The sequence below is a fragment of the Diuraphis noxia genome, unplaced genomic scaffold (genome assembly GCF_037042655.1).
Source record: "Diuraphis noxia isolate RWA-SAM2 unplaced genomic scaffold, SU_Dnox_SAM2 contig0005, whole genome shotgun sequence".
In the NCBI taxonomy this organism is placed as follows: domain Eukaryota; kingdom Metazoa; phylum Arthropoda; class Insecta; order Hemiptera; family Aphididae; genus Diuraphis; species Diuraphis noxia.
The window spans coordinates 43,399,478-43,423,423 of NW_028301715.1; the positions used below are offsets into that span (position 1 = coordinate 43,399,478).

Below are 23,946 nucleotides of genomic sequence, written 5' to 3' on the forward strand. Positions count from 1 at the left end.
GATACGATGATTCAAAGCTAATCTTTTAGTTCTGATGTGATGAGCCCACGTTAATCTTTGATCAAGAATAAGGCCGAGGTATTTGATTTTTGGAGAGTAGGGAATCGAAAGGCGGTATATAACGACACCAGGACAAGGAGTATGTCTGAGGGTAAAGGTTGTGTGAACTGACTTATTCTGGTTAACTTTAAACCGCCATTTTGTGAACCATTTTTCCATAGCATTAAGGTGAGTTTGTAGGTTTATTGACGCTATGATTGGATCTTTGTTGATAAATTACCAAATATAACGCAAAAAATAGAAAGCATTCTAATGCTTATGCAAACCTAGTTGTTCCTGAACTATTATTTAACGTCCGTAACTTTGATTGGGTGTAATTCGGTTTTTTTTATGTTTGTGATTAAAATTATAAATATTTATGTACACACTGAACACGTAACCAAGGTTGTTATAAAGTACAAATGTATACTGCCTCTTTGAATATTTATAAATATTATAATATATAAAAATTAAGTACTATTGTCTAAATTATTGTGCAAAATCCCAATCAATATAGTATCTCAAAACGCATAAAAAAAATTTGAAAAATATATTTTTTACATATATTATGTTTTCTGGTATTGAAAAAATGACAAATTTGAATTTGTCTTTAATTATATTATACTTATAATATCGGATTATGCCCTTATGGTCATAATTAATGTCATTGGATTTGTTTTAAACTTTTATTATAGATAAAATTACGTGGAATATCTGTAAGATATTTTGGCAAATTCGCCTTTAGGTAAATATATATTCTATTACGCAGACCTACTAATCAAGTTATACTTCAAAAGTAAAATATTATTTCAACAACGTTCTTTAAAAATCTTATTTGCAGCTGTAAATCATAAGAATAGGTTTTATAGAATTCACAACCATATTAATTGCCTTACAAAATATTTTCTCTTATGTTTTTTTTATGGTTATATACGACGGTAATTTTTATAAATGTTTTAAAATTTAACAGTTATGAAATTTTCACATATTTTGCCATTTCATTTCATCAATTTGGACACAATTTTAATCAAAATATATACTATAGAATATAGATAGTGGATTTGAAAGATTTTGTCCTTGATGTAATATAATAATTGTGAATATCGTCAAATTTACGAAATTTATTAGATCATTAGTATCTAATTCTATATTTAAAATCGAATCTTCGTACAATTTATCTTACAGCGTGTGTCAATTATTCAAGGTTCATTAAATACCATATCTCTAACATCAATTTAAAATCAATTTGTAAAAGTAATTTAGTAATCAAAATCTCAATTATAATACTATATATTATTAGTTAATGTATTTAATATACGTTTGAATATTTTGAAAACTTCCTTGCCGTGCAAAATATAAATTTATATTGACTAGGTACCTATAATAATAATAATAATGTGTGTAGTGGAACGGTGGTCAAACTTTAGATATTTAAAAAAATTTTAAAAATGTTAATGAGTTCATGAACAAGTAAATTTGTTTATACAATTTTTTTATATAATATATTTTAATAATTATGATATTTGTTACTGTCACTGTTACTTGAGATTATTTCCGGGTACGTATCTTTATATTTTTCCATCAAAAAATTTATCGGATTATTATTGATCTGCTGGTTCGGAAAAAATAATCTGATTATGTCCTTGATATCGTGAAACTCTGCATGTGATTGACATTTGTAAGTAGGTATATAACAATAAAAAAAATCGGAAAACATAAAAATGTATTAAGTGCACTATTTTCATATTATAGAATCAAACAATTCATAAACCAGCTCATGACAGTATTACATCATAATATAGTCTTATGTACATTACGCCACGTCTGAATTATTATTATACATATTTTATCATAATATATTAATCATGTAAGATATTTATTTATTTCATGTCACTCATTCGTTATTTATAATACTTATACACAAACATTCACTACGCAAATGCTAGAATAATACTCTTAAAAAAAAACAGTATAATAATATAATCGGGATGATTGTCAATCAAAGATAGCTATATAATTTGTATTTATATATTCATATCTATAGTGCATGTATGGTATAATAATTAAATTATTTATAGTAGGTACTTACGTTAAAAAGTGCATTTAAAAATCAGAAAAAAAGAATAATTTAACTTAAATAGTAGTGCATATTATAATATTTTTTTATAAGTTCAATTTCACAGTCCTTAAATGTTTGTTTTTAAAACGAATGTATATGCGCGGTACATGATTCGTTTTTAATATTTTATAGTTTTATGGCACGCGAGCCCCTGACAAATGATCTTTGAAGCCACGGAGTGCCGAATTTATAGGGAAAAAAATGTAATTACAATAAAGTAGTATGTATTTGTATGTTCACAGCCAGCTTTTAAACGGTAAAAAAAATTGTCGAGGAGAATTAATGTTCCGCTCCGAGATCACCGATTTACCGCGTAACACAATACGGCGATTACACAAAATTGTCCGTCTGTTTGCCGCTTGCACAAAAATATTGACCGTATCAACTATTTTTTTATTAGATGTTCCGTTTTTTTTAATTTTTCAATCAACTATCGATAATTTTTATAAAAATAATATTTCAAGTAAAGAACACAAATTATTTAATAAACTTTTTTTATAAAAATTAGCGATATTTGTTGAAAAATTTAAAAAAAAAACGAAAAATCTAATAAAAAAATAGTTGTAAATATGAAAAAAAATATAAAATATAAAAAAAAATACTTTTATTAACTAAATATTTTTGTGCAAGGCGCAAATAGACGGACAATTTTGTGTTATCACTGTATTGTGTTACGCGGTAAATCGGTGTTCTCGGAGGGGAACATTTCCACTTGAACAATTTTTTTTACCGCGTAAAAGCTGGCTGTGAACATACAAATACATACTACTCAATAACTCAATTTTCACATTTGCAAATTGTTTTACACTTATGTTTCTTTTTTTCATTACAAACAATCCAGCAATAAGTATTATAGTTATTTAAAAATGTAATAATAAGTAGAACTAATATATCTGCGTAGGTATCTAGTGTGTGTGTGACTAAAAAGACGATAGTGTCACCATTAGTATTACAAAATTGAAAATACCCCAAAGATCGCGATTAAATGGTCGTTCAAAATAAATTGACATTAAACAGTAATAGATATCAAAAGCCAAATATCATCTCTACAAGCACCTTCGTGCAAATCGATATATTTAAATATTATTATGGTTATTTTTCGTCAATAATATGTTTAATCTTAAAAATTCCTGTTAGACGAAGTTTAACATTTAAAAACAAAGCTAAAAATGTAATAATTAAATGTATTCGATAAATCGTTATTTTCTTACGAAATACTATTTAAAAACCTCATCCAATAATATAGATTTTCCATTGAGACGCTTAGAGTGAGTACTATAAACTTTTGGCACATAATAATTATCTTGCATTGTATATTATATTATGCATGTGGGTGTAATATGCTTTCTCGTTTCGCTTTTGGAAACACATACAACAAATATATAATATCAAATATAATATTATTATGTACATAATGTGCAATTATCACGGCTTTCACCCCAGCCATATACATATAATAATACATCCGCTTACCTTTACCTGCCTTGAGGAAAAAGAGCAAACTGTGTCTCACCAGCCCATAAAGAATGCAACAGAAAAGTGATCGAGAATAATACTTAATCGTCCGCTAAAAAAAACACATATAATACAAGGTGCATAGTCACCCCATTTTTCATGTATAACAAAGAATTTATTAAAATTCTTAAGATTTTTTGTACTACTTAGTCTTATGAAAATACAAAATTCTATTTTCAAAATGAGAATCCTTCCCAATTTTTGCTGCAAATTATTTGGTGCATATATTTTTATTTTTATTTATTTTTTAAAGTTTTTATGTAGGTCGTAATTAATAAGATACCTAATTGATAATTCAAATTCGATCAAGTTCGAAGTATCAGTTATTAAAATGTGTAGGTATACTAAAAATAAAAGTACTAAAAAATAAATTTTATAAATTTATAAATCCTATGTAATATCGGATCTGATATTTTCATACTTGACCATTTTCACAAATCATAAAGTCTGTCGATTAATTACTAACCTTTTCAAATCACATAAACCCATATTATCATTGACCTATTATCTTTAGTAGTTAATACACAAATTATAAAGTTAAATAACTCAGAAACCACAAAGTTCAGATTTTGAATTAGATAAATAGATCAAAAGTTTTAAACTAAATAACTTACGCATCACAAAAAGAGCTAAGATGTTATATTTGAAAAACAAAAGTTCGTATCACCACAAAATTTCTCGTCAAGTGGTATAAAAATATCGCGAGGATAAATAATTTAAATATGGTCACTAAATGTATTTAAATGAATTTAAAAATTCCAACAATCGAATTTGAATAAACTCATTGTTATAGAAAAATCAAGGGCGTACGTGCTTGGTAAATCGCCAGTAAAACAGGATATTATAATACACCAAACCTATACACCTATAAAATACAATATTATACGAAGGATGTTAGAATATTTTCCTCCAAATATAATAATAATAGATTAATATATATTTGTGTGTGTGTGTGCAAATTCTTCCTGAACCCTTCACATCATCCACTATACTGTACATAGGGTTATTTTCGCGGAGTTTGCGAAAATCTCGTCCCGGCTGTGGCGTCAGCGACGACATCATTCTCCTCCGAATTATTATTACTGCCAGCCCGTTTCCGGTCCATTGTGTTATTATTGTTTCACGTCTTTGAAGAGCTCTCCGGCGTTGGACGCGGTGCCTCCTCGCTCCGGCCGCCGCCAACACTGATGTCGACAATCACTGCGTTGACGCCGATAAGTCTCCCAGATTTGATCCTACCGCCACGTAGACACGTTTTTCTACTATCCCCGCCATATTTTATTAAGTCCACAAGTACCGTTTCTGATCCCCGGTAAAACCTTTGTCTTAAGATCCCGAGTTTTTGTTAAAATCTTCGTCTCCATTTCCCCCTGCGTTTAAATTCGATAAAAACATTGTTAGAACAAACAGACAAAAAAAAAAACGCCAATTATGAATACGCACATACCTACATTATTATTATTAAATGCTCTAGAGTTTTTGATTTTGTTTTGTAAGGTTAGTATACGGCACTTAATCCCAAATTCGTTTTAAAAGCGTAAGAAAAGTAAATGAAATATTTTTGCATATTCAAACTATAATATTATATTATCAACGACTTTCAGTCGTCGTATTAATTCTTGGAGTACAACAAGAACGCATAAACGAATCACTGGACTTAAAAATGATTTTTATTTCCATGCTGTTTTTCTTGTATTTATATGCCTTCGTATATTTTTTTAAAATGAAAATGCATTTTTATTTTCAGTTCGAATCGTTAATGTAACACAAATCATTCTAAATCCTCGTTTTGTCTGTGAACTAAGTGAAACATGACGTACAATAAAATAATAGGTATATCCAATATATATATTATACATATTTAAATACAATTTATGAAACAAAGTTTATACTATTATTTATTTTATATTTTTTACACAAGAAATTAAGTCCGTTGAATATTAATTATATCTACTGCTACAATCGCATATTATTTTAATTTTGTTGTATCTATCTTTTCAGTATCACAGACGACAAACTGTACCTTTTGGGGCTATTAGATCCAGAATATTATAATATTAAATGCCTATAAAGATAGTGAAAACAATTAATATTAAATGTATATATGATTTATGCAAATTAAATCGTGAATTGTTGGTAATGGAAAGCAGTAAATGTGAATGCTGTAATATAATCGTTTAAATTATCATAAATGATTCTAATCCGCTAGGAATAATACTTACGGAGTGATAGATTTAAGGACTTAACTTACACAAATAAAACACCACACGGAATCAAAGTAATATTTGAAATACAAAATTGGTAAATGCAAAGAAATATATTCATTTATTTTATGCTTAAATAAAATTATTCAAAAGTAAATACACATTTGTGATTATTGATTACTGAATTGTCAACCGGCATGGAATATTTTATACAGCCATATAGGCATCATCCGAAATTGTTCACTTTTTTTCGTAATTCTTTAAATGTTTTCATACTTATCGTGTTAAAAAAATATGATTATTATTAGAAAATCATAGAATATCTCTATTAGAAGCCTGTATGAGTTTTAAAAAAACACCTATTTTATAAATATAATAATAAATCGTATTAAAAATATAAAACTGATTGAAGTGACAATCGCTCATAATATAAAATTGTATTTTACACAATTTTGAATATTTTAGATGATATTATATTATTACACTCAAACATTATGTTGTATTGGATTATATTGTTAATTCCATCACCGTTTAAGAATACTGCAAAAATACATTTAAATATTCTAAAAATCATATTTTGAATAACTGAATTAGGTAATAAAAAAAAAATTGAGTGAAGGGTGAAAGCATGCCAGTTGAAGCAGCCAGTATATATTATATTTAAAGACGTTTGGTATTTAGCGCTGCGAATATACTATACAATATACAATATAAATCCATTCAACCGAGTTGGGTAAACTTTTTTTACACAGAACTTTTCTCCGTTCGAGGAGCCCACACGCATTTATCGTGAACAAAGTTGCAGCCATTCCTCGCCACAAGCTACTTCGAATAATACATCGGCGTGCGTGGATATAGCTCACGCACCTAAACATATAAATGAGGTGGAGTGGAGGTGGGGGCGTAAAGTATATTATCGTCATTATGTGTACATAAAACAAAAGCCGTCAAGAGTTGTTATATACGCGGATGGGTGTACTCGAGAAAATCGAGCTTATTGGGCTGGGGATAATTCGGCGGATAAAAACGACGGGTCGTGGATAGATAAAATATGTGACTGCGTAAATCTGCAGCTGTAAAAGTCAAAGTCTAGGTATATCGTATTGGCATTTTAAATGCGCGACCGTACCACGCGGACGTATAAATCTTTAAACTTTCGGCCGTCGTTTTGGCGGCGAACGAGAGGATAGAGAAAAACGAAATATTTCCATTGCGCTCGTAAATCGTTCCGCAGACGCTCTCTCGTTATATACATGTACACGATAATATAATATAAATATTAATAATGATAATCGTAACAATAATAATATGTAAGACTAAGCCGTGAATAACCAAATTAATGTTTACCGCGCTACCGTGTAATATAATAGCATTATAATATAACATATTATTTAGTATTCATTTGATCTTCGATAACAGATAATAATAATAATGTGTATAATTTTGCAAGGATGTTTCCTGATGGGTTTCAAGATGAGTTTTCAACTGTGTAACTATTAAAATAGGTTTTATAAATATATATTATTTTTAACATAATGTATTTATTAAATCCACCATATTTGAGAGTTACAAAATAAACTACTGAACTTTACTATATAGTCATAGTCATATTATATGAGACTTAAATATATTATCAAAACAATTGTTACCATTTATGTTGGATTCATTGAGTAATTGTTTCACTTATTGTAATCTATATAGGTAGATATATATTAATAATTAATATAGAATATAGAATAATACCAACAAAATTAGATTTTTTTTTTATTTTATAAAATGATACTATTGTATCACTTGCTAGCTTTTTTATCGCCTTATTGAGTGAAAAATGAAATTATATTAGATCAAGTCAAATGCACATTATCATCAGACATATCAATATTTTTATAATCAAAGTACTTTTTAAATATTTTGATGATTTATAAGATTTTGAAAACAGTCGATGCGTTTTTGAAATTGAGAGTGGACTTTAGGAAAGATCTTTTATTTTTAACTAATATTATATCGAATTCTATAGTTCTAAATTATGTTGTATTTAGGCACTGACTATCGGAATGACTTTTTGACTCTGGCGATATTTAATAGAAGAAAGTTTATGAAGTCATCTCTTATACAGGGTGTCTCGTGAGGATTTACCCATTGCGATATCTCCCGAAATAATGTTTATATCGAAATTCTGGTTTTTTGTAATAAGACTCACAGGGATGAAAACTACAATTATTTCATATTTTAATTTATTTTAATGTTTGGTAAAAAAAGTTAAAAATATATTTTTTTATTTAATTATTTCTAAAAAAATTTACCATTGCAATTTTGTAGTTATTTTTCTGAAAATATTGACGTTTCAAAATTTTATTTTCATTAATTTCCTGATTTTTAATTTTTTTTTTTTTTTTTTTTTTTTTTTTTTTTAGTTTCGTGATGAAAAATTGCGAATTATTTAACACCATAATGTTATCAAACATGTGACCGGCTGTGCCGCGCGCATTCCCATACAGCCGGCCGAATACTTTCCGTTGTTTCTATAATAGTTGTATAATCATATTTTATTTCTTCAAAACTAGAAAAAATATTAAAAAACAGGAAATTAATCAAAATAACATTTTGAAACGTCAGTATTTTCAGAAAAATAAACTCTAGAAAATGGCTATCTTTAATTTTTTTAGAAAATAATTAAATAAAAAAATTAAAAAATAAATTATTTGTAGCGCTTACCTCTGTGAATCTTATTATAAAACCAGAATTTTGATATCTTCATTATCTCGTGAGATATCGCAATTGGTAAATACTCGCTGGACACCTTGTATATAATATTATATTTATACACAGAAGGATTTATATCATCTACCTAACCAATTTAGGGATCACTGAATTTATCGTCTGGATTATGATGGAATAAATAGAATTTTTTTTACAAGCTATAGTGGTATATAAATACACATTTTCTAATAAATTAAAATTTTTTAACCCTCTCGGTACGCGCATGCACAATGCAACTTATTAATTTTTTTAATAGTAACCGGTATTTAGGAACCAAATTCTGACAGACTGAATATTTTAAATCATTTTGACCAATTAAATATGGCTCTAAAATCAAAATTGACTGAATGAAAGCAATTCAAATTGTAATAAATAATACATTTTTACAAGTCATTATAAAATGCATAAACCATTTATAATTATTTATTATTGGTTATCTATTGAATATTTTTACGTATACAGTTGTAATACATTTTAATTAAATAATTTTATATCCTTACATTTTAATCTTATTTATAACACGTATAAAAAAAAATAGGTAAATATATTCAAAAATTAACCAATATTAAATAATTATAAATGGTTCTATGCATTTTATAATGACTTGTAAAAATGTATTATTTATTAAAATTTAAATTGCTCTCATTCAGTCAATTTTAGTTTTAGAGTCATAGTTAACTGGTCAAAATTTCAGTCTATCCGAATTTGGTATCAAAAATACCGATTACTATTTAAAAAAAATAAGTTGCATTACGCATGCGCGTACCGAGAGTGTTAAAAATTTGAAATTTATCTGAAAATTTGTATTTATATACCACTAGCTTTTAAAAAATAAATTCGATTTATTCCATCATAATCTGGCCGAGAAATTAAGTGTTCCCTAAATTGGTGAACACACGGTATGTGTTGATATTTTATTTTATTTAACATTAGATACCTATCTAATATACAAACCTTTAGACTATAGTACATCAATTACACATCATTTAAAAAAAAAATCAGTGTCGTATAATTGTAATCGCTTATTCACTTGGTTTTACAACACTCTGCTGAATTATAACACATATTTTCATTATAAAACTCGTCCCAACACTGTTTAATATATTTTGTACAACACAAAAGGTTATTCTTCATTCGAGTTTCGATTTTCAACTTTACCGTCACATTTAGGTATGCGCACTGTATTTATTAATGTACAAATCAAAACTTAATCTATATTATATATATATAGAATATACAACCTATAGTAATACCCCGTCACTCCTCTCAGACACTCTCATCGATAAGTGCTCTTATAAAATGCCACTCGTAGATTCACTATATATAATATAATATATATATATAGTGCTATAGGTATGTGAATCGACGACGTGAAAACTGCGTTGGTTTCGTTTTTATGATGTAGAGAGGAAAAAAGAATGATTCGTGCACTCAGTGCTCATATTATATATATATATATATATATATATATATATATAATATACTAGCTATGTTTATTAGTTCTCGTTTGAAAATCAACAATAATGTTAGGAAAGCTTTAATTATATGCGGCCTACGCATAGGAATACCAATGAATTGTGTGTTCTTTTGCGATAATATTTTTACAGAAAACAATATAAATATCGTTGTGAATCAATATTATAACACCGAACACGTTCAACAGATCTGAAAACCATTATAGACGTGGTTTATATAATTTATCGACGAAATCAATCGCAAATTAGAAAAATCAATTAAACGGAAAGTAAGAATATAACAATTTCGTTGGCCAATCGGTGTAAATCAAAAACGCTGCAATAATTACCCATTTTAAGTAAAACTCCTTTTATAATGTTGGCATTGTTTTATTAATTTTTATAGGAGTATTACGTATATCGTTTTCATTATTATTATTATTATTATTATTAACGACATAATTTTATTGGTCCCGAGATTTTTATATTAAAAGATCAACAATTCTCCTTTGAGTGAAAATTAAAAAATAGTAATTACACGGTCATTTTTAGATTTAAAAGACGTATAAAACAAAAGTAAATAATAAAAATATAATTGCCCTTGAGAGGAACTTTGACTTTTTCATGTCGGTGTCAAGTATAAATCCAATAATAATATTATATTAACAATTTCAATTTTTACGTTGGCCTAAAAAAAAAAGTGATATCAGTGAAATTTATAGTGGAAAAGATTTGATATAACTAGAAATTAATCCACACGATTCATAATTTCAAAAAATATAATAATGTAGAGTATTCTACAATAATAATTATATTGTTTAAGTAAGCACTTGAGAAATTTAGACAATCTATGGCTCGTTAATTTGTTTATGTATATAAGCAATATATTCTAATAATATTAATAAATATTTAGATAAATATTACGTACTTACATAGGTAATTTACCATTATCACTCATCATTACTCCTTAGATATTTTATCTTCTACTTTCAATATAATTGTTGAATTTACTAAGAAAAAAATCTACAATAGCTAAATTCATATTATCATTATTATTCACGTATCGCGTCAAATAAGACCACTAATTTCATTCAAATTTTATCTAAAATGTATAAAGTAATTTTTTTATTTTCTTCCGTCACGGACTATCTATGTTGCGTACGTCGAATGCGCTTTACTGAAAGATACATCCTTATTATTATTACTAACTAACTAAGGTCTAGAAATTTATTAGTTCGGTGGAGTAGAAAAAATGTAAATCAAATATTATTTATATTAAGCTTCGTTGGACGAAAATATGTGTCCTTGACACTTTGCACAAAAGCCATAAAAAATACCCGACTCTCTTTAGCTGTCCTCTGGGAAACTCGTCACATAACAACAATGACTTACAGTATATTATTACATAATATATCATCCGGTAGTAAAAATGATGCGATAGTTTTCGCATTACTAAATAATATTCAATTTCAACGAGATTTTATTGTACGTTTAAATAAAAAAATTAGGTTAGTATTATTACGTTATCGCGTAATATATCGTCATAATTATTATTGATATAATTTGTACGTTTCATCATAGGAAAATGATTTGTTTATAATTTTAGTTATTTTATTTTATAGAAGTCTAGAGTAAGCATGATTAATTTAGTGTACTTAAACTTGATATTTAATCGGTTATTTAAATTAAAGGAAATAAAACAAATAAAACAAATATACGAACTTGTAAATATTATATAATATACTACGTACAGCTGTTAACAACTATATTGTTAAAATTTCAATTAAAATACTTTTATTCTACGCGAAGTCGTGGAATACCGTTTTGGTGATACTAATTAAAACACGGTTTGTGTTAAGGACTACGAGTAATTAATTTACTTAGTATATATTATATTGTACACCTATTGTGAAACGTTCGTGTTCATTTTATTTCATCAGATATAATAAGTAATTTAAAATAATACCTACCTAATAATAATAATAATAATAATTATTATTATTATCTTAAACTACATCATTATGACTGAGAATATTTTATTATAATATGGTCATTTTACTGCCGTTTATTTCAATAGTGTTGTATAAAAATAATATTATAGTAACAACTTAACGCACTGCAATAAACATAATATTATATAATTTCGTAGCTTTTTTTTTATACTCTTCCTACCCGTTGTTATAGTACTTTATTAATAATTGTTTTATTTTAGAAATTAGCTGTCACGATGGTGTAAATTAAATTTTTCAACATATTTTAATCAGAGGAAAAAATCATAAGTACCTACTGGCTACTGCATATTTCCAACGATTCGTTACGCTTCTACATACATCCATTACAGCTACACTGTACTTTATAACTTACAAATTAGTATGAAACTGGTCTATTATTTTTGGACATCAGAATTTGACCAGTATTATAGCATAACAGCTCATCATTTTTTGTTTTTATAGTTTTGAAATTATAAATTTCTGATATGGCAACTAAGGTCATTAGGATTCAATTTGTGCATACATTTGCATTTTAATAATAACTTATTCAATTACAAATTAAGAGATACAAATAAAACAAAAACAAACAAAAAATTTTAATTAAATAAAAACCGTTTTAAAATACAATTTAGTTATTTATTAAGGACGAAATTAAATTATTTGATAATGCATTGAAACATGTGGACACAGATTATAAGTTATATATGATGTTGATTATTTCTAATGATTCTTCTGTGATATTAGATTTAAACTATATTTATAAAAAAAATTGGGTACACACAACACACTATTTTGAGATCCTACCGATATGTGATTATTACCAAAACAATGTGATTAACGTAAGAAAAAGAGTTTTAAATTGTATTTTTTCTCAAAAAGTCCACTATAGATAACGAATGATTATTTCACCGTACTCCTCAGGTGTGTGTTTTTATCACTATAAATTCTGATGTCCTCTTTTGAGTGTACCAATCGATGGTCCGCTCATATACATAATTTCGTTATATTATACACAAGCGACCTCATCGTAACCAGTTGTCAGTGTCATTTTTCACGTACAGTCACAGATATAAACATAAATACTCCGTGACTGCGGGGCGAACATTAATTAATTATTATTGGCATCGTGTCAATAATGTCATTAGCAAGGGAAAAATATATATTATTCTCTAGCAAAGCTCGAAGGTAGCGGAAACGGTACGAAAGGTATGATAAAAGCTTAGCGGAAAAACGGCTGCGAATGCGAAGCGACTCGACTATAATAGAACTTGACGGTTTTCCAAAAGGGGAAAAATAACATTTTTTTTTTTCAAATATATTTATTTATTTATTTTTATTTTTTTGGCTACATTTCGGCTTGTACCACGCACGTGTGATCGGGCTGGAAGGCGCGCTAGTGATGGCAGTGGGTGTGGTGGTGGGGGTGTCTTGTCAGAAACGTGCCAAAAATAAACAAAGTACAACCCGCCCGACCGTGAACGCGTTTAAGGTAATAGGAAACAAACGGAAAAAAATAACAATAAAAACAATCTCAATACAATTCCGTTACCTCTGGATATCGGCACGCACACGCACACTCACTGCAAACGGACACGTCGTTCCCCGGAAAACTCTATCTGTTTTCCTGACCCATATAAACGAATCGGCGTACAACTGTTTGTGTAGTTCAATCGTTACATTCGGTACACCTTATGACTCACTCTATAGCTTCATCAGCAAATCGCTGAGAGTGAGTTTCGATTTCGGAGACAATGCAGTTAGAACCATATAAGACATGCCTATTAGTCGCACGATGATGATGGTCATTTAAGACATACAAGTTTGAGGAGGTGATAAAGATTATTTTAATTTGGTGTAAAGGGTTGTGGCAGGGGTACGACACTCTAACAAATCAGAATGCTATTTGAAAAAGTGGAGACACAGCCTTGAATTTATGAGCACTGAAAATTTGATAATACATAATACTGGTTATACAACTGATATGAAAAATAATACAAATCTGTGGTCATTTCCGTTATGTTCCGTTAAGGTTACCAAATGCTTGTAATGTTTAGTGCTCTTAACTAAAAACTACGATAAACAACCTATAAACCGCCCTAACTCAACCAGCCAACCGTATTTATTGTATATTTAATATTAGATAATATATAAAATATATAACTACGTAAACTGTTTGAACTTTAGTTCACCAGGAGTGCTAGTCTAGCTCTCCATGCCTTTTCATGACTAAAATCAGGGAGCGCCATTTTTTTTTTAACTGGCGATTAGTTGTATAACTTGCAGCATAATATCTTTAATCGTGTTAACGACCCATAATACAATATTTTAATATTATAACATTTTCAAAACAATAATTTTTTTTTTTTTGTGTAATATTTTAAAACAGCATTTCTCAATCTGTAGTACGCGTACGGCATGCCCCTAGTGTTACGTGGACAGCGTATTACATGTGCTAGGCTAAGAAAATCTTGCGTTTCATGAAAAAAAATTGAAACGATCATCATTGAATATTACTCTATTCATTTGATGTCAATAATAATTGTGAATATTTCATTTCCCGCCATCATGGCCGTCAGTTGCTTCTGATTGTTTTCCGTGACAATGGCAGTGCCCATAAATTCAAGGGTAAAAATCTCCACCGTTTTCAAATACATAACAATATGATTCGTGAAAACGTGGCACCCTTGCTATCAATGACTAAACGGGTGTATGAATAAATAGGACCATCGTGATACCAACCATACATATTATGGTAACAATACGGATCTAGTTGTCTCGGGATTTATTTGTCAGCATACGCACGGGCCACGATGGTCAAGCGGCACAATGTGCCAAGCAACAGAGGTTGGCAATGCTGCATAATATAATATGATAACACTATCTGAATATCACATGTCCACGTCATACATAACCCAAAACGCTACAACGCATGATTGACGCATGTTTTTTATTGCATCAGACTAATTATTATTCTATAGTAATATAGTGTGTTGAACGGTCGTTAGTGACGTCAGTCTCGGTCATATCTCCTCGTTTTTGTTTATATTTAGAGCGTGCGCGCGTGTTCTCAGTATTAATACAAGTATAATATTGTGTTTATACAATAATATTATTATGTCTGATTTTATATTGTCAATATGTTAATTATTTTTCTGATTATTTTCAGGTTTTGTTATACTTTGAGATTAAAATTTATTCAAAACTATAGCCCGGTATTATGAGTCTCATTAATTTGATGAGGGTCCCGCCCATGTTAATTTTGGATATTATACTGTTCAAAGGAAGTTTCGTGTTCCTAGATTTGTCTGATCAAATATTTTTAGAAAAAAATGAATTTTTAAAATGTATTTTTGATCAGCTTGAGATCAATGAGTCTGCACTATATTACAAGACCATATTTATTTCCTTCATCAAAGTAATGTTCTGTTTGAGTAAGTTATATAAATTTCCAAAGAAAAATAATAACTCAATATTATCGATTTATTAATTAACTTTTTATTTTTCTAGTTCTTTGTTTATCATTATATTCATTTTTTCTACCTGCCAAACACTTATACCTGATGTACATTCATGTAGTTTCTGTATGTATTGTACTTCTTTCTAATTGGGCGAACATACAAACATTGAAAATTGTATATGGAAAATATGAAAACTTTGAAATTAATGCGTTTCATAAAGATATAACATGGGATGTAGATGGATTTTTATATATTTTTACAGAATTACAAAGTACACATTTATTTTATCCGTTATTCAATAATTTAATCATTCAGTGTATTCTATCACTAGTTTTTAAAAATCTTCAAGTGTCTACTAGAAATCATTCAATTCATAAAGTAAATATCTATACAATTTAATTAACTTTCTTCTAAATAAAAATAATTTATTAAATATTTCAGGTTTTCAGCTTTAGCTTTACCATTCCTACATTAATCGGAATTTTACACATAACACGGGGACATGGAATTTTGAATATTATATTAGCATTATTCTCAACAATACTGCCATGGTGTATTATCAAGAAAACATTTTTTTTAAATCTATTTTCAGTTTCAAATTTATTTTATTACAGATATATGCGACCGAACATCAAGTGAGTGCATTTTATACATGATTATTACTATCACTAGACACTAGTTATTCATATTTTGGTTATTTTTTTGCACCTACTTAGTAGAATCTCAATATACAAAAGAATTATTAGTATTACCTATTTGGTACGTGTTTTGTTATAGTAATTATGAAATGCTTGCTCGGATTAACATGGATTTGAATAGTTTGAACATTTTAAGTGTTCTGCGAATATTCTGGGCTATACGAGTACTAGCACAAATTCTACACCTGTTAATTGATATGGAAACACAAAATGAAACTTTGTTTGGAATTGTGAAATATTTGGTAGCTCAAGGATGTGATACAATACCTGCAATTTTAGGAATGTCTAGTTTTGTATCATATTTTTGTAATTATATATATGTATTCTTCCAAAGGGTAAAATGCTAGACATGTATTTAAATTTTCAGAGGTTCTTAACTGTTTATTTTTTTAGTTTATGTTGACTGATGAGGTGGATAATAATGACAAAAATATTGAAAAAGATTCTGCAGTATTATTTTTTGTATTAGTTATATCAAAAGGAGTAACAGGATTTAATTCAGAAAACTGTTTTATAACACTCTGTAAAACTATTGGTTTGCTTTGTGTTTTCCTACTTCATCACATCCATGAAAACGTTGATCAATTATTGTCTTTGTGTACTTCTAATGCTTTATCATTTAAAAGGTAATATATTATACTATTATACATAATCAAAAATGTTTTAATTTGATTTAAATTTTTAGACATTTAAGAGCTCTTTTAGTTAGTGGATTCCTTATACTGTTTCCAATTACCATGTTGACATACTTGTGGTCTCATCATTCAAACTATTGGCTAATATCAGTTTCTGCTTCTGGTATTGAATATATTATAAAAACATTGATTTCAATTGTTGTCTATTTATTACTCTTAATTGATAATTATTACCAAACAAATTGGGAGAATTTGGATGATTATGTCAACATTATAAAATCACTTGGCAATTTGGTAATTTTAAAGATCCTTAATATTTATTTAACAATATTATGGTTACATTTTTTATTTTAGGTGGGGCTATTTCTTAGATTGTTTTCTTTAAACATTGGTGTTTTAGATATTGCTCTTTCACCTGACAGTACAGTCTATTCACTTGTAATATTGTTTATACCTATGTGTGTACATGGATATGAAAACATATTTTGTGTCGCTTGGGACGAATGGATGACAACTACTGATCGCCAATTAGCTGCCAAAGAAATTGCATTATTATTAGATGCTACTAAGGATCAATTGTCTGAACTAGATGATGTCTGTGCTATTTGCCTTCAAAATATGAGATCAGCAAAAATTACTAAATGCAATCATTATTTCCACGGTGCATGTCTGTATAAATTATTGCTCTACACAGATTTCCAAGTGAATAATTATTTAAATATTATTTAAAAACAATAATTATTTTATTTAGGTTTAAAATATTTAATCTATAGTTTTTACATAAATGTAACTAAATATTGATTGTATGGAAAACCTAATGTAGCTTAATAAATATAAATATATCAACATAGACAGTATTTGATTTTAACACATTGACTGCCATGCAGCCGCTGGCGGCCTCAGGAATATTTATCATGGGTACGCCAAAGACATTTTACAGTGTCATTATAAATTTGTATTTGTATATATACTATTGAATTTAAAAAAAATTAAAAATACAAAAAAAAATAGTTAAAATTATGTTTATTACATCAAAAAAATTGCAATTATTCCCACTATGCCACAGCATATTTTCAAGATCATTATTGTAGCGCCACGGAAAAGTTAATAATATAAATCCAAATTAATTTACGGCAACCCGCAGCCGTATGGCCTCCTACGAATGATATGGTGCGGCAGCCGGCGGTCTAAAAATTATCAATACCTAATTATTATTATACGGACGCTGGCGGCCGCATGGCAGTCAACGTGTGAAGTACAAAAAATTTGTGAACATATTCAAATATATTTGGGTACACTTTAGAAGTACATAAATATTTTAACCAAAGTACTTTACAAGACTTCCTAATAGTATTAAGATCTAGTCTATTAATAACTAAATTGGTAATTGATTATTATAGGAATTGTTCAATTAATAAAAATTATTTCACATCACTTTTTTTTTTTTAAATAATTTTGATAATTTTAATTTTATTTAGGTTCAATGCCCATTGTGTCAAAATAATATTATATCCTATACAGAAACCTAAAATGTCCAGACTCAAAATCATAAGCAAAACTACAGATCAGGCCACTAAGACCATCATCTGATCTAATAATAACTGTGTACAATTTAAAATTTAAATAAAAAATGTATTTTTTAATTAAAATGTTTTTCTTATTTATCATTTAACTTGTCCTTATAAAATTTTCTAGTTTTGCCTATGCACAAGATTACTTTGTGTGTAATATTATTATCATTTTTGTTATCTATAATAATATACCAAAAATACAGTCTTAGTTTAATAAGTACATCTATATTATATTGTACTTGCAACAAACATGCTTAAAGAATAAAGTAAGAAACTATATTATCTACTTACATCTGTGCTATATTATGACCATAAATTTACTTGAAAAATATCCTCTTCAATTTTACATGTAAAATCATAAAATCTTATCAAATAGAATCATTAATTTTTAGAATTATTTTTTACCACAGAACAATATAGAAACACCCTGTTTGATAGCCAATTGTTGAAAGCTTAGCATTGTTGTTGTTATACCTTTACCTGGAGGTTTTCATTCGTTATAAACAATATTTACATATATTAAATAATATTGACATTTTTTTTTTTTTTTTTTATTGAACTAAAAAAACATCAACAACAAAGGTTATTAGTTTTTGTTAAGATACAATGTTAATGGTATTACAATGTTTATATGATGCTAACTACATATGGTTACTATTTAAGTTAATGTTACAATTTTTTTTTTTAATCAATACGTTTAAATTTTGTTGTATAAATCCGATCCTTTGAGAAAGGCTATCATGTTTGATGTGGTAATATTGACATTTATAAATTGTCGACTAAACCAATTCCTATTGATATGTGATTATTTATGAAAAAATATTACATATTAAAATTATTTCAACTACTTCAAAACATTAAAATATAATGTTTTGAAGTAGTAATATTATTATCTACATAACATTGTGATCAACTTTAAGATGCGAATATATGGCAAATATTTATTTGATTTAATAGGATAAAAGTACATATTATTATTTTAGTAATTTATAATTATTAATAATTAATAATTTCAATGAGATACAAATTATGTTGGCTTTTTTCATTGACCCATATTTTAATATTTGGTTCCATCGATAAGAGTTAGAGGCGCTGCTTCATCATCTATAATTTATCGCGATATTTTGGTTTCGTTGATGCATATGAAAATCTGGTTACACGCAGATAATATGTTGTTGTAAAAGGAAGAAGTGTTGGTGCAGATTTTTTAATCAGAAATTGATATTTGTTTGCAATATGGCTATCTGCTGCACCAGAAATCTATTGTTGATATTTTATCAAATAAAGATTTTAAAGATGAATCGATGGTCATTTCAATAAATGTTGCTACTCCATTAGAGTCTTCAGGCTTAATGTCGATTAAAATAGATTCTTAGCCCAATTACATCTTTGTATTAATTCTGTATCATTACTCTCTGAAAATATTTTTCTAATGACGATTGTAGATACCTATTTCATTAGAATTCTATTCAATTTTGTCAATGATTTTTTCAACAATAAACGATGCCCTAGTTTACATATAACCCAAAAATATTAACTTATAATCTTTTACATTACCTACACATTTAATAATTTTCTCTATCTTAATTTTTGTTAGTTATTATAATTTCAAATAGTTATTAAAATAATCATGATTGTATATAATGATGTGTTGTAATAAACATTTTTAAAGTTTTTTAAAATAACATACATTTTTATTACAATAATATTTACAATCAACTATCAATTATTGAAAAATTTGATATGGGCTCTCAGCTGATTCTGAGAACTTATAAAAATTGCCCAAGAATCCAAGGCCATGTCCCCACTTTTTTCAAATAGCATTAGCATTTGTGAGAGTGTCATACCAACCCTCGTACCAATGCATCGGGTTAATGTAAAATTAGAAAAGATTAACCGCCATATTTTTCATGTACTTGTTTTGAAAACCTGGCGAAAAACCGACACCCAGCGGGTTAGTATCTAGGGACATTTGTTGTGAAACGTACTTATCATACACGTTTCAAAGGTGATTAGGAGGATGTACCTCCTGTCATACGGAGGTGAAGGTGCTATACATGTACATCTAAAATTTAAGTTGGAGTAGCTTCAAAATACTCAAAATCATACTACACTCTAACCCTTAGTTATTTTCAAATGATTAGATTTTATATTACATTTCCACCCGATTTAGATACGACGGCAAATTTAGAATAATAATAAAAATATACGATTTAAAATATATATTATGTACTCTATACATCATATTTGCTGTAGCCTGTACTTTGTAGGTACTTTTAAGTGTCTCTATAGATTATATAATATGATTATCAATTATAAACATTGCAATTTGATAGATACCTTTGAGAATTATAAATTGAAAGTAGGGGTTAAGCAGAGGACGCTACACACGCATGTGTTGTCTCCGTCTTCCAAGACGTACGTGACATTGCAAAAACTGTTTCGCGCGGGAAAGAACCGAGAAGGCTACAGTCATAACTAAGAAACGAAATTCTCACCACAGATAAAAGGGAATTTCGATTGTGCAACGTTGTTTTAATTTTTTTGATATTAGAACTGAAAAAAAAGTTACCTATTCGATTTTGAAAAACGCAAAAATAATGAATTTTGAAACAATAAGAACTTTTTTTCTATTTGTGATATCGAAAAATTGAAAACAACGTTGCACAGTAAATGTTCTCCTTATTATGTGGTGAAAATTTCGTTTCTTAGTTATAACTGTAGCCTTCTCGGTTCTATCCCGCGCGAAACAGTTTTTGCAATGTTACGCACTTGTAAGACGGAGACGCAACACATGCGGGTGTAGCGTCCTCTTAAACATTTTTTTTATTACCTACTCAATTGAGCACCTACTGCATTTTGCTGTATATGCACCTTATGGTTTATATTATCGCTATTATTATATGCATTTAGGTGTGCGTGCTCTCGTTTGTGAGTGTGTATTTTATATAGGTACATATCCGATGTATACCTATATATATGCACGTTCTCACAATTATAATATTATATTATCAGCTTTATACATAATAATGTACCAATTTTCAATTTTTTCGTTTCGTATACTCGTTACATGCGTGCGCGAGTGTGTGTGTGTGTGCACAAACTGCGTACGTTTGCCATACAGCCGTTAATTGTTTACTCTCCTCCGCGCGACATAATATTGTATATTATAATATTGTTATTAACTTTTTGTTTTTTTTTTTTTGGTAAACCTTTAACTTATAATTGTATTAACTTACAAAATATATATTTAATGCTATGCTATACGTATGAATAAATACATTGGTTTTCATAGATTGATATATAGATACATATATATTATTCTATTTGAGAAATAAAATGATATTTCGTTGCTGTGTTGTATTCAATATCGGACTTGGGGCTTCGAAGAGGATATTATTATTATCGGGGTAATACGAAAACGATATTAATTAGGATAATATATTCTTAAATAATGTATTACCTATGTTTATTTTTTTTGCTATATTTTCACGTCTTTGTCCAACGCCATCGTTTTGCGCTATGATGTGCATCATAACAAAATATATATAACATATTATCTAATACCTATAAATCTATAGCACAAGTGTTAAGATATTAAATAATTTAAAATTTAATAGTTATCAAATCTAAAACTACTTACACGCCTTGTAGTCAAGTGTGCAGATTTTATCGTTTTCGAAAACTTCAAACCGATTTATAAAATATAATATTGCAATATAATGTTCGCCGCGCCAATATTTAATTATATTTTATGACCGCGTTAGATTTCATTAAAATATGTCTACAACAATAATATAATATTCGATTATACATTATAATACCTCTGCTGAAAGAATCTACAAGTGTTCTCGATTAATTAATTATTATTATTTTTTTTTAACTATGTCGTCTGTCGATAACCGTAGTAAACGATTATTTAGTTTTTGAGGACGTTTAACTACTATACTAGGTATAGGCACCTATATGTGCAGTATATTCTAGTGCAATATTTAATACTTCAATGGCCTACACGTAACTGATATATTATTATTATTATACTGTTCCATAAAATATATTGTCGATGAGGGATGGCGACGAGGGGGGAGGGGTACGGACGCGGGTGCGGTCACGGATCGCGATGCTCGACGAATCGTAATTGCGTTTTCCAACGTAAGTCTGCCGCTCGGCTTTTTGCGGTGGTGGCAAAACCCCGATGGCGGCCATTTTGTATTTAACAATTTATGGCCGGGAAAATTATTATCTTGTTTACTTTCGACTACCGCTGAGGAGACCAACGTTGGCCATTAAACATGTTGGCACGTAATACCTTTTGGTCTTTGATTGCATTCAACCGTATCGGCCGCCGATTTTATTGCGAATCTGCAGTGGATCTGCGTATACACTTTATTATTTATACACGCGTGTTTGTGTGTGTGTGTGTGTGTTTCAGCGATGACTGTACCTTGGTTAAGGTACCATAATCTCGTGGTATGTTACCTCAACATTAATTGCAGGTTGGCACCAGGCCACGGAAATGGCGTGTCAAATGTTATCATGATAGCAAGATTATTATATTAGGTATACAAAGTTAGATTTGGTTCTTTCGATTTTTAGTGTTTTGACTTTTGAAATTTGTAAGTGTCCATACCTATAATTTATGTTTTGTATGTACGAACAGCGGGGCGGAGATGTATTTAAATAATTTTGTCTTGATCATCAAGATTTTCATGGAAGAAATTGGAGTGAATCGTTAAGGGCCAGTTGTACCGTCTACGGTTAAACTTCGATTACGCTTAATCAGCTGATAACAGATATTTAACCATGCAAATTTGGCCAATTAAACTCCGGTTAACTTTAATCAGAGACGGTACAACTGGCCCTAAGTCTTTGGATCAGTTTTGAGCGTTCGAGAATTAGTTGCACGTTCCAGCGATGCCTACCGATTCATATTTCATATCCGACTCGGACTTCGATACGAGTCGGTAGGTAGGTACGAAACTATTTCTCATCGATACGTATTGATTTTTTTCATTTTGAACACCTCGAGGCAGCTGCTGGACCGCATATACAGTCGCCATTATCATCATCTGGCTTTGAAGACTACGGCCGTTCGAACCTTGTTCTTAATCTGCAGTAAGACATAAAATAACTGCCTACCTATAAAATATAATAGCATTCGGAAACGGCGTGATGTTAAAAATTTCTAACCAAATAAATCATATTAATATGTTATTAGACAGGTGATTCTTTTATCAAACAACACTCATTATTTCAAAAACTATTGACTTTTTTCAATTTTTTTTTTTTTTTTTGAAAATTTTAGATCCATCTTGTTCTAGAACTATATATATTTTCATTGTTCACCCCAGTGGCGCAACTAGGGGGGGGGGGGGGGGGGGTTAAGGGGTTGTGACCCCCCCCCCGAAATTTTTCCGATGCTTAGTGTTATGTTTTTTAGCCGCCGTGGTTAAAAACACATAAAAAGGAGTAAAATAAAAGAGGCAGTCTACGACAATTAAT

The 23,946-nt window shown here is 28.8% G+C and overlaps 1 protein-coding gene and 1 long non-coding RNA gene across 2 annotated transcripts in view; one reads left to right on the forward strand and one right to left on the reverse strand.

Moving 5' to 3' along the window:
• The window catches only part of LOC149055386 (uncharacterized), a 92,834-nt gene that overhangs the window by 31,249 nt on the left and 37,639 nt on the right, over positions 1-23,946 (reverse strand). The window lies entirely within an intron of this gene.
• On the forward strand, positions 15,013-18,522 carry LOC107170049 (protein TRC8 homolog). The gene is made up of 9 exons (XM_015520055.2): positions 15,013-15,164; positions 15,249-15,513; positions 15,590-15,918; positions 15,982-16,175; positions 16,318-16,573; positions 16,632-16,864; positions 16,924-17,167; positions 17,228-17,575; positions 18,352-18,522. The coding sequence occupies exons 2-9, from the start codon at positions 15,300-15,302 to the stop codon at positions 18,400-18,402; spliced, it is 1,869 nt and encodes a 622-aa protein (XP_015375541.2). The 5' UTR covers positions 15,013-15,164; positions 15,249-15,299; the 3' UTR covers positions 18,403-18,522.

What these genes read in the sequence shown, in the direction of transcription:
- LOC107170049 (XM_015520055.2), top strand. Translation starts at nt 15,300, where the DNA reads ATGAGTCTCATTAATTTGATGAGGGTCCCGCCCATGTTAATTTTGGAT. An exon ending in CAAAGTAATGTTCTGTTTGA is followed by an intron (nt 15,514 to 15,589) that starts GTAAGTTATATA and finishes TTATTTTTCTAG; the next exon opens with TTCTTTGTTTATCATTATAT. An exon ending in TGCTCTACACAGATTTCCAA is followed by an intron (nt 17,576 to 18,351) that starts GTGAATAATTAT and finishes AATTTTATTTAG; the next exon opens with GTTCAATGCCCATTGTGTCA.